At 41.8% G+C, this 11,136-nt stretch overlaps 1 protein-coding gene across 1 annotated transcript; it reads left to right on the forward strand.

The window, feature by feature from the left end:
• The first annotated feature begins 4,698 nt into the window (after positions 1-4,698).
• LOC149303906 (vomeronasal type-2 receptor 26-like) lies at positions 4,699-10,291 on the forward strand. The gene is made up of 4 exons (XM_089480864.1): positions 4,699-4,734; positions 8,004-8,231; positions 8,805-8,931; positions 9,390-10,291. The coding sequence occupies exons 1-4, from the start codon at positions 4,699-4,701 to the stop codon at positions 10,289-10,291; spliced, it is 1,293 nt and encodes a 430-aa protein (XP_089336990.1).
• Positions 10,292-11,136: the final 845 nt, after the last annotated feature.

An 11,136-nucleotide genomic window follows, 5' to 3' on the forward strand; every position in this document is an offset into this window, starting at 1 on the left:
GCGGGGCCTGGCCCCAAGGCCTATATATATAGGGCAAGGCCCCGCCTCCTCACCCCATGGTGAGGCTCCTCTTCCAGGGCAGCTCATTGGTTGGCCTCACCATAGAGGCTTCCTCCGCCCCTATAGAGCGGCACGCGTGGAAGGGGCGGGCCCTTCCGCCCAGCCCACCAATCAGGGCAGAGGACGGCCCCAACCAGGACATTGGGGCTTAAAGGTCTCCAAGGAGGTAGTTAGATGGATCTCTTCTGAGAGACTGTTCCACAGTCTTGGAGTCACTATGGTGAAAGTTCTTTGGGAAGTTGAGATTAGTCTAGTCGTTTTTAATTCCAGCAAGCCCTTCCCCAATATTCTGTGCAGAGGATTATATTGGGAGAAGAGTTCCCACAAGTAACTTGGGCCCAAGCCATATAGGGCTTTAAAGGTGTCATCAGCATACTGATAACAGCATGCCCCATGTCTCTGGATGATCCCTCCCACTGCTTCAAGGTCCTTTCAGTCCAGGTAGCGATGCAGTTGGCATATCAATCGAAGTTGGTATGAAGCACTCCTGGCCGTCACATCTACTTGAGATGACAACTGTAGAGACAGATCCAGGAGTACTCCCAAATTGCAAACTTCATCCTTTAGGGGAAGTTTGATCCTGTCAAGGACAGGTTGACAAATTTATTTATTTATTTAGGTATTTATATCCCGCCCTTCAGCCCTAATGGCTCTCAAATTTCCTTCCCCAGACCTGAGGTTCCTATCGCAAGTACCTCTATTTTCTCTGGATTCAACTTGGGTTTGTTTCCCCTCATCCAGCCCATTACCGACTCAAGGCAGGCATTCAGAGGAGAGATGCCATCCTTAGTCACTGCAGCAGTCAGAGGGAAAGAGAAACATATTTGGGTGTCATTAGTTAACTGATAACACTGTGCCCCATGTCTCTGGATGTTCTCTCCCGGCAGCTTCATATAAATGTAAAACACCATGGAGGACAGAATGGCACCCTGAGGGATGCCAGATGTCAGCTCTACCTTAGAAGAGTAACTGTTCCCCAGCATCACCATCTGGAATCTGCCCCACAGGTAGGAACGGAGCGCAGTACCTCCAATTCCAAACTCCCTCAGAAGGATACCATGGTCTATGGTATTGAAGGCCACTGAGATGTCCAAGAGCACCAGCAGTGTTACCCACAGGATTAACCACTGCTAATTTTAATTTTGATGGAAATTTATCCTCCCTGAAGGATGCATTGATTATAGATTGTAGTAATATTTTAACAGCATCCCCTCCCTGGGTGGTCAACCATGATGGGCAAGGATCGAGAGGGCAGGTTGTCCTCCTTACCTAGCATTCACTCAGCCAATAGTTCCAGTAGTTCCAATCCTGCATAATGAGACAATTTCTAGAAGGCGTAGCTCTGGATTCTTGTTGAGCTCCTTAGAAATGGTGTCTCAGACTGCACAGACTACCATTTTTATCTGCTATGTCATTCAACATCAAGATGAAACTACTGGATGAGGTCATTTGGGAATCTGAGAGTTTGAAGTGTCAGCAAGAGGCAGCTAACACCCACACGTCTGGATGAAGCCCAAGGAACTAAGTGCTCAGAAGTTAGGGAAATGGTTGGAGCAATAGAAAAGTAGATTTGAATCAATTAGCTCATGGTGGAGGAGAGGACAGGAAGGAAGGGGCAGAATCTTGACCTTCCCTGTAGCTTCAGGCAAAAGGAAACTGCTATAGCTTCTCCCAGCTCATGTGTTGCTACTCATCAATAATTTTTGTCATCCTGAAAACACTCTGATATTGCTAGGTCACCTGTGCCCCAGTGTGAAAATCTGTGAAATGTTGGGAGGTATGCATTACGATCAGTGAAGGAATTGGCAAGAAGGAGGAGGAGCTCATTTTAAAGGTAGCATCAGTGTTGCATAGAGAAAAGATTATTATCGCTTTCATATTCAGGAGCGTTCAGTCACCCAAAAACTCCATTGTCCCATCAGTCTGCTGTGCTGTGAGGCTTTTAGAAAGCTACATTGATTGATCGGAGAGGGGAAAAAGAGGAGGTGAGAAGCCATGGGAAAATGGGAGATACCATGGTATAGAGGTTCCTTACTTTGGCTTCAAGAGTCTTTGGCAGTGTTGACATGCTAAAGATTTTATGATCTCATTGTGTTGCTTCACAGTGTGACTCACTACTGAATCTGGATTGTCCAATGTGCAGGCTTTTCCACACAATTTTATTGACACCTATTTCAAAAGTCAGGCCACTAGTACCCAGGATTCACCATGACCCCTATGTGTGTGTCACATGATCTTTATTCATTCATTCATTCATTCATTCATTCATTCATTCATTCAATTTATGCCCTGCTTTTCTGCTGTTATGGAGGAACTACTGTTATGGGACTTTACTACTCCTTGGATTGCACTTGTTGTTGTTTTTCCAGTTGTGCATGAACTTTCTGAATGATAATTATTTGCCCCATAATTATCACAATTGCAGTGATTAATCTGGAATACCTGTGGAATTGCAACTGCTCACCAAAGACAGCTTTCTAACTGAATTCTCTTGGGATTCATGCTGTCTATAAGGACCTCTTTCAAGACAATATCTGCTTGAGGTGGCAGGGCACCCTGTCTAACTTGGATACTTCATCACTGAGTGCCAGAGATTAATTTGGAGCCATTGGTTTTCTGGAGATTGATACTGCAGGAAATCACAGCAATAGTGTGTTGGGAAAAATGTACAGATCCAGATGTGGCTGGATGCAACACAAAAAGCCACTGGCAGACATTTGGCTATTCTTCCTTTTAATCTTGCCTGGGACCTTCAGCAAGAGTTTGAGCTCTGTGTGCAACTGGCAATGGCCTTGGCTCCAGTGCAATATTCTTGACTCCAGAGAAGATATTCTCATTGGGAACATTGTGACCTATGCATTCAATAAAATGTCAATAAAGAACTTTCGGGAAGCAGATAGATCCTCCTACAAAGAATGGTAAGCTGCTCTTAAAAAGAATAAGAGTGATTGAAGAGGGTCTTTGAATTAGTCTAATTAAATTGAAAAGGATGCAGTGGCTCAGCAGTTAAGATGCTGACTCTGATGATCACAAGGTCAGCAGGTCTGCAGTTCGAAACCCAAGAGTCACGGGATGGGCTGAGCTCCCATCACTAGTCCCAGCTTCTGCCAACCTAGCAGTTTGAAAGCCTGTAAAAGTGCAGGTAGATAAGTAGATACCACTTCAGTGGGAAAGTAACAGTGTTCTGTTCAGTCATGTTGGCCACCTGACCATGGAAGTTGTCTTCAAAAAAGCTGGCTTCCTCAGCTTAGTAACAGCACTGCCCCCTACAATCAGACACGACTAGACAATCTTGTCAAAGGGGAAGTGTTTATCTTTTAAATTTCCTTTAATTAAAAATAATTTAATTGAAAGATGTTTAGTTTAAATTATTTCATGGTAGATTCAGACTGACAGCTGCTTCAGATATGCCAATATTTCTTTGGATGACTGGAGCTCCAAGTGGTTATAGTACAGCCAGTCCTATGTATCCACAGATTCTTCATCCATGGAGTCAATTGTCCATTACTTGAAAATAGTCACACAGAGACACAAACAAATCGCCAAAAAGCAAACCTTGGTTTTGCCATTTCATATAAAGGACACCATTTTACTATGTCTTTCTTTATAATGCAACTTGGGCATCCATGGATTATGCAGTGGCTGTAAGTACCGCTACATCCTTGTTCCCAGTGTCATTAAAATATATCTTCCCAAGTCAATCATTCTATTGCCAAGTTCTCAGTGATAGATGTGGAGGAAATAATAAAGCAACAGGCTTTCATTTAGTGCTTAATCTATGAAAGAAATGGTAGGAGGCTCTTCAAGAAATTCAAACTGGCTTTGCCTTTGACAAAACTGATTTTTCAGACCCCATGCAATGTGAACATTAGCTTTGACAAATTCCACCACCACCAGAAAGACAATTTAATTTCCAAGGACCAGAAAGTTTCACTGCAGAATTCTCAAGTGTCCAAGGAACAGATAAGAAATCCTTTGATATTAAAATCTTTCTTACTGTATGTTATGAACGTTTTAGACTAAGGAAAGAAGAAGGTAGATTACAATTCACCAATATATTTGGAGCAAATAGCCAAGGAATATTTACTCTCAATTACTAGCAACAACAACATTACTCCCTCCCCTCTGCAGTATATTCTTGAAATAGATGGACAGTTATCACTTCTGATACCAAACCACAACTCTGTTCTCAAAATATTTCACTCTACATGTGTTATGTGTTTTGAGCGTATATCTTTATAGGTTTGTCTATTGATCAAGCTAAAAAACATACCAAAAGGTTCATATCCATTTTCTCCTGCTATATCCTGTCTATATTTCATTTATAGAAAGTAAGTAAATGCGATTCAGTTATGTATGATGTATCGCAATTCTCAATGCAGGGTGTTACCTAAGAACTATCAGCTTGTTCTTGCCTTTGTTTTTGCCATTCACGAGATCAATGAGAATGATAAGTTGTTACCCAACATCACACTGGGATCCAAAATTAATAACAATGGATTTAGTTCCTGGAGAGCCATTGAGTCCACACTGATCTTTTTGTTCATGGGACAAATGAATTTCCTCAATTACAAGTGTGTCTGGGACAAGAGACTCAAGGCCTTCATCACTGGGTTCAGCTCCCAGAATTCTCTCCAGATGGCCAACATCTTAAATAGCTACAAAATTCCACAGGTAGGTTTCTTCTTAAGGAGACAGTCAGGTGCAGTGGTTTCAGTGTTGGACACAACTCTGGAGACAACAGTTCAATTCCCTGCTTGGTCATGAAAGCCACTGGTGACTTAGGCTTACAATTTAAAAAGACATGACACAAAAGGAGAAAGAGAAATATCCAGCCGTTCTCTTTCCTCCAACATAAAATGAGTAATCCACTCTGGCTTTCAAGATACACGTTTCTCTGAGATGACACACTAAAATCTAGGAAAAGAAAATATTTATTCAATATCAAAGAATTCCGTTTTTCAATTTTAAAAATATTTTGGTTTGCCCTTTTTTCAGATCAGCAGTGGATCTTTTGATCCTGCTCTAAGTGATAAAACCCAGTTTCCCTCTTTCTTCCGGATGGTTCCAGATGAAGCCTCTCAGAATTCTGGCATTATTCAGCTCCTTGAATATTTTGGGTGGAATTGGATAGGCCTCCTCATTCCAGAAGATGCAAGCGGTGAAAGATTTCTTCGAACCTTCAGTGCCAGCATCCAGGGGAGAGATATTTGTATTTCTTTTACCCAATCCATACCTACAGTGACAGATTACATACCAAGTGTTAAAAAAAAAATGAATACTGTTTTAAATGTTCTCAGGTCATACAAGATTAATGTGATCCTAGTCAGTGGGAATGCTCATTCTATGGAGGGTTTACGGTCAATTCTTGAAGGTTTGGAATATGATCACAAGTTGTCCATGGAGAGGGTTTGGATCACAACTGCTCAGTGGGATGTCACAACTGTTTTTGGTGGGGGAAGGTTTGCAGTAACATCCTTCAATGGCACCTTGGCCTTTGCCTTACACTCCAATGAGGTGCCTGGATTCCAGGAGTTTCTGCAGAACATAAATCCATTTCGGTTGGAGATTCATCAAATACATCTGTTCTGGTGTAGTGTGTTTACTTGTTCATTTCCACTATATAACCTGAATTTCCCAAATGCAAGCAATTGCACTGGTGAAGAGAAACTCAGCACCCTCTCTGGACATTTGTTTGAAATGAGGATGTCTGGTCAGAGCTACAATATCTACAATGCTGTCTATGCTGTAGCTCATGCGCTTCATGCTGCATATTCATTCCATGTGAAGCAGAAAGCACCAGTGACTGAGAAGAAGTGGAACCTTCTGAATGTTCAGCCCTGGCAGGCAAGTTAATATTTCTTAGGAAGCGTGATGCATTGCTTTACTGAAGCAATTTTATTCATATACAAAATCCAAGGTTCTAGTGTATTTGCACAGGATATCTGCCAGGGGTGTGCAATTGTCAAGGTGTGGGAGCCATGTTGTCTTTCCATGAGAACGTGAAGGGGTACATAGTCATCCCACAATGTTTAAAATAAAATTAAAATGAATTTGCACCCAAAAGCTTCAAAAATTGAGGGTTATTCTCACTTCATTTGGGGGGGGGGGGGAGGCTACATCATGCCCTTCAGAGGGCTTTAAAACAAAGTAAAAAACACAAGTGACTCAAAAATCACTTTCAGTTTGTGTATTTGTTTAGTAGCTGGCCTTTTTCCCAGCTCAGGATGCAAGGCAACTTCTAGGACAAGACTTTACTTCTTGCTTTTAGAAAGCCTTTGCCTGTGCTGAAAAATGGCCTGGGGAATAGGACTAAAATGTTACATGCCCCCCCTCCCCATTTCCACTACAAAGCTTTTATGGTCAAAAAAACCAAACAATAAATAAATAATTGATCCCTGGTGCTCCCTAAGGGATACGATAAGGACTTTGGAGGCTGCATGAGGGCCATGGGCTGCAATTTCACTTTCCGTTCTTTATACAGATGTCCTGAAGTTTAAATGCTGAGATAAAGCCTGAGGGAAGCCTAATATTGGTCCAGTACAAACGGGCTCTGAATGACACCCTCATTATGTGCTACGGTTGCCTCGTGGCAGAGTGCCCATAGGCCCTGCAACCCTAGCATATGACTAGGGCATCATCGCTGTGCAGCGCCGTATAGAAGGTGCATGCAGTGATGATGTTGCTGCTGGACTGATTCCAAATGGAGTGATGCAGCAGTGATGTGGTCATGCTGCCGCAGGCTGCTTGCGGCAGTGCAAAAAGGAGCTGCTTTTTAGCACTCCTTTTTTGCTGCACAAAAATGCCACACAATTTAGTTGCTGTGGCGCTGCTGTGCAGCAATGAAAGTGGCTCCAGTCGACCCTTTCCAGCCCATTTGTACCGGGCCACAATCTACTTGGTCAGTTTCTCCGGCAGCTTTATCTCATGACAAAAGAAAACCAACATGCAAGAAGACACAAGTAGCTTTGTCCTTGATACTCTGCATGCTATCGTGTTTTCCTTTCAGAGGGAGATGATAAGAAAAGTATGCTTCTGCCAAATAGTGTGACAAAAGACATGCTTTTACATACATCTCCTTCAGGAAGACAATTGTCATGCATGAAAGCAGTAGTCCCCAAACTTTTTCAGCCCATCACCCCCTTTTTTTCTTGTGTGACAACCCTAGCCCCCCCCCCCCCGCCCCCATGCTAGCTAGCCAAGGCAAGGGAGAAAGAAGACAGATTGTGCACATCTATTCCCCTCCTTTTCTTTTTGCCTTGGCTAACTGGCTTGTTCTAACTAACTAAGACAAGCGGGAAATGAGAGATCTTGGGTGTGGTGGGTGGGTGTGGCATGTAGTTTGGCACTCAAAGAGGAATGGTGGGGTCCTTTTTTGCCCTGCTCCAGGGTGAAGCAAAGCCAGAGGAGCCATGCTGGGTCTCTTAACTCACAGCCTGGATGGACCAACTACTTGTTTGCTAAGATGTTGAGATATTTACAATTGCTATTTGGGAAAAAAAGAAAAAGTTGAAAACATGGAACTCTTCGTTAAATGTGCTTATTATCACATTTCAAAGTCCTGGTCATAACATACAGAGCCTTCTGTAGCTTCAGTCCAGACTATCTCAATGGCCATATCTCCCAATTTCAATTGCTTGAGATATTAAACCTTTCTCTCAGTCCCTCCATCATTATATTTGGTGGGAAAATGTATGAAACTCATTTAAGCACTCTGCAACTGTTTTAATTCACTGCTTAGTTTTAATATGATACACGTTTGCATTGTTTAACTGCTATTTAATGCTATGTCTGATTTGTTTGAGATGTATTTCATTTTGGTAGTTCCTGCACTACCAAGAAAGTATTCATTGATTGATTGATTAACTGACTGATAGGTTGCTAGTCAAATCCCCTTTCCCACCAGCTAACCCAATTTATCAACCATTTCTTCTGTCATTCAGCTTCGCACACTTTTGAGATACATCCGTTTTAATAACAGTGCTGGGGAAGAAATATTTTTTGATGAGAATGGAGACCTGGCATCTGCTTTTGACATTATCAACTTGGTCACATTCCCTAATCAGTCTTTCCAGAAAGTCCAAGTTGGAAGTATGGATCCACAGGCTCCCGTGGGCAAAAGGTTCACCATCAATGGAAGCAATATTATGTGGAATGACAAATTTGAAGGGGTGAGGATATTTAAAGAAAAAGGGAAAATATAAGGGATGTGATATTCTTGAGTATCCAAAGTCTGATTCCAGCTAGGGATCATATTTGATGCAGAGATTAACTTTGGCCCCAAAAACTTAACAGCCACTCAAAACATGTTGGAGCATCTTTGTAAGATAAGGAAAAATTATCTTCCTTTCAGACTTGAGTTTTCCGACCAAATTAGATGACATAACATTATTCCATTACTCTCCATGGAACACTAAAGGCCAGAATTCTCTGGGCTGATCCCAAAGTATTCCAGTCTGGAAGCTGCTCCAAATCTCCCCCCATTACCTGGGCACTCCAGTGTGATGCTGGGTGGCTGCCTACACACCTGTCCCACTATGCCTGCCACCCCCCCCCCATGGGTCACTCTCTCTGAGATTGAAAACTATGTTCCCAATGGTGAGAGAGCGGATAATTTGGGTAAAAGCAACTGAAGCTGGACATAATAACCCTGAGGAAAGTGAGGGTGTTTCCATCCTGTATATCACAATAAAGATATTACTACATAATTGACTTTAGAATCCATCTTTTTTGCTTCCATTTAGATGCTACCCCAAGGCAGATGTGTTCAGGAATGCCATCCTGGATACAACAGGATTGTTCAACAGGGGAACCACAGGTGTTGTTATGACTGTGTTTCTTGTGCTTCTGGAAGGATTTCCATCCACTTTGGTAAGGAAAAGAACATAATCTAATACAATAGGACCTTGATATGTTGTTGGGGTTTGGTTCCAGGATGCCCTTGTAGATACCAAAATCCATAGATTCTCAAGTCCCATTATATACATTTTCTCAGTAAAATAGTGTCCTTTACATAATGTGGTAAAATCAACATACGATGTAAGGATTTGTTTTTTTGATAAAAAATCAGGTTGTGGCTCGTTGCATCCATGGATGCAGAATGCTTGGATAAGGAAGGCCAATTCTAGTCTATTTTGAAGACTAATCTAAGTAAATAAAAAAAACATAGGTAGTATCAAATGGACTAAGAAACAGGAATGATGGGACTATGTGTGAACACATCCATAAGTCTCTTTGATGAGAAACAGATTGTTTTCTAAATGTCTAATTATAAAAAAATGATGATTCTTAACAAATGCTAATACTGAGACTTTTGATATGAATTTTAGATGCAAACGAATGTGAAAAATGTCCAGAAGATCAATATCCAAATAAAAGAAGAAATCAATGCATCCCCAAAGTGGTTACCTACTTGTCCTACACAGAACCCCTAGGAGCAACCTTGGCTTCCTTTGCTCTTTTCTTTTGCGCAATCATCATTGTGATAATGGGGATTTTCATTTATCACAGGATCACTCCCATAGTTAAAGCCAACAACTGGTGTGTCACCTGTGTTCTGCTCACTTCACTGTTGCTCTGTTTTCTGTGCATCTTTCTTTTCCTTGGTAAACCTACAAAAGTCTCCTGCATACTCCGGCAAACAGTCTTTGGTAACATTTTCACTATTGCAGTTTCTTGCATGTTGGCCAAAACCATCATTGTTGTGCTGGCCTTTATGGCTACAAAGCCAGGGAACAAAGTTAGGCAATATGTAGGGATGAAGCTGGCAATATTGGTCATTCTTTTTTGCTCTCTCATTCAAATAGGCATTGGTGCAGTGTGGCTGACAACTTCTCCACCATTTCCAGAGGCTGACAGTCACTCTCAGCCAGCAGAGATTATATTGCAATGCAATGAGGGCTCAGACCTCATGTTCTACCTTGTCCTGGGCTTCATGGGACTTCTGTCTTTCACCAGCTTCACTATTGCATTCTTTGCCAGGCAGTTGCCTGACAGTTTCAATGAAGCCAAGCTGATCACCTTCAGCATGTTGGTGTTCTGCAGTGTTTGGATTTCCTTTGTGCCAAGTTACCTGAGCACTAAAGGGAAATATATGGTGGCTGTGGAAGTCTTCTCTATCTTGGTTTCAACTTTTGGCTTACTGTCTTGCATGTTCTTCCCTAAATGCTACATTATTTTATGGAGACCTGAGCTGAACACAAGAGAGCAGCTGATCAGGAAAAAGAAGTGACAATTCGGCAAAGTTCTCTGTTATATTTTATGCATGGCCTGTTTAATTTTCCTGATTCTTTTTAAATAAGAGGACCCGATACAGAAGTGTTCAAAAATAGCTCAAGGCTGCAGATGTAATGAATGACCATCATCTAATTTTTAATCACCATTTCATTCATTTTGCCACTTCAATATTATTGGAACAGTAACAAGCTCTACACTTGAGCCATTATAGGGTTAATAACCATTACAGGGTTAATGGAGAGCAACTGAGAACACAGATGACCAACAGCTGTATATGCATAGCTCTAAACAAATTAGATAGGGAATCTGAGAATGGCTATGTGGCTGCTGCAGTGTCTGGTGCACATTTGTGTCCCTTTGAGGGCAAGGACAGAAATGGTACATCATGATATTTAGGGTATTTATGAAGCCAGTCTGGGGGGCAAGGATGGGATGGATTGCATAAATCTCCCTGAACCATCAACTGCGTCTATAGTTTCAATCTGTCAGCCTCCCAACATGTTAGTTGAGGACTTTATATCATGCAAATTCTGAACTGGAATTGTAACAAGAGAAAAGAACATTTACCAGTACCTGTTGCACAACCTTGCCTCCAATCTGATGCTACTGTGACTCTGAAGTGTTGTCCAAGGGCATCTTTTCATTCCTGGGAAAATCCATCAATGAAAAGCCAACCACGCTGCCACACCATTACTCTACAAGTACAATAGTGACATTCTGTGGCAGTTCCGATACTTGGGAGTCACACAGTGTCAGTCTCCTCCTTATCCACTTTCACCTTTCTGTTTGCTATTTCTAAGCATCTTGTTTTCTTTCATTGCTCCTCGCTTTCTTTTATTT

The sequence above is a fragment of the Sceloporus occidentalis genome, unplaced genomic scaffold, assembly GCF_023333645.1.
Source record: "Sceloporus occidentalis isolate IW3139 unplaced genomic scaffold, rSceOcc1.0.p SCAF_14, whole genome shotgun sequence".
Lineage (NCBI taxonomy): Eukaryota > Metazoa > Chordata > Lepidosauria > Squamata > Phrynosomatidae > Sceloporus > Sceloporus occidentalis.

Coding starts and splice junctions, on each gene's coding strand:
- LOC149303906 (XM_089480864.1), top strand. CDS start 4,699: ATGGCCAACATCTTAAATAGCTACAAAATTCCACAG. Junction 4,735..8,003: donor ATAGCTACAAAATTCCACAG/GTAGGTTTCTTC, acceptor TCTGTCATTCAG/CTTCGCACACTTTTGAGATA. Junction 8,932..9,389: donor AAGGATTTCCATCCACTTTG/GTAAGGAAAAGA, acceptor TATGAATTTTAG/ATGCAAACGAATGTGAAAAA.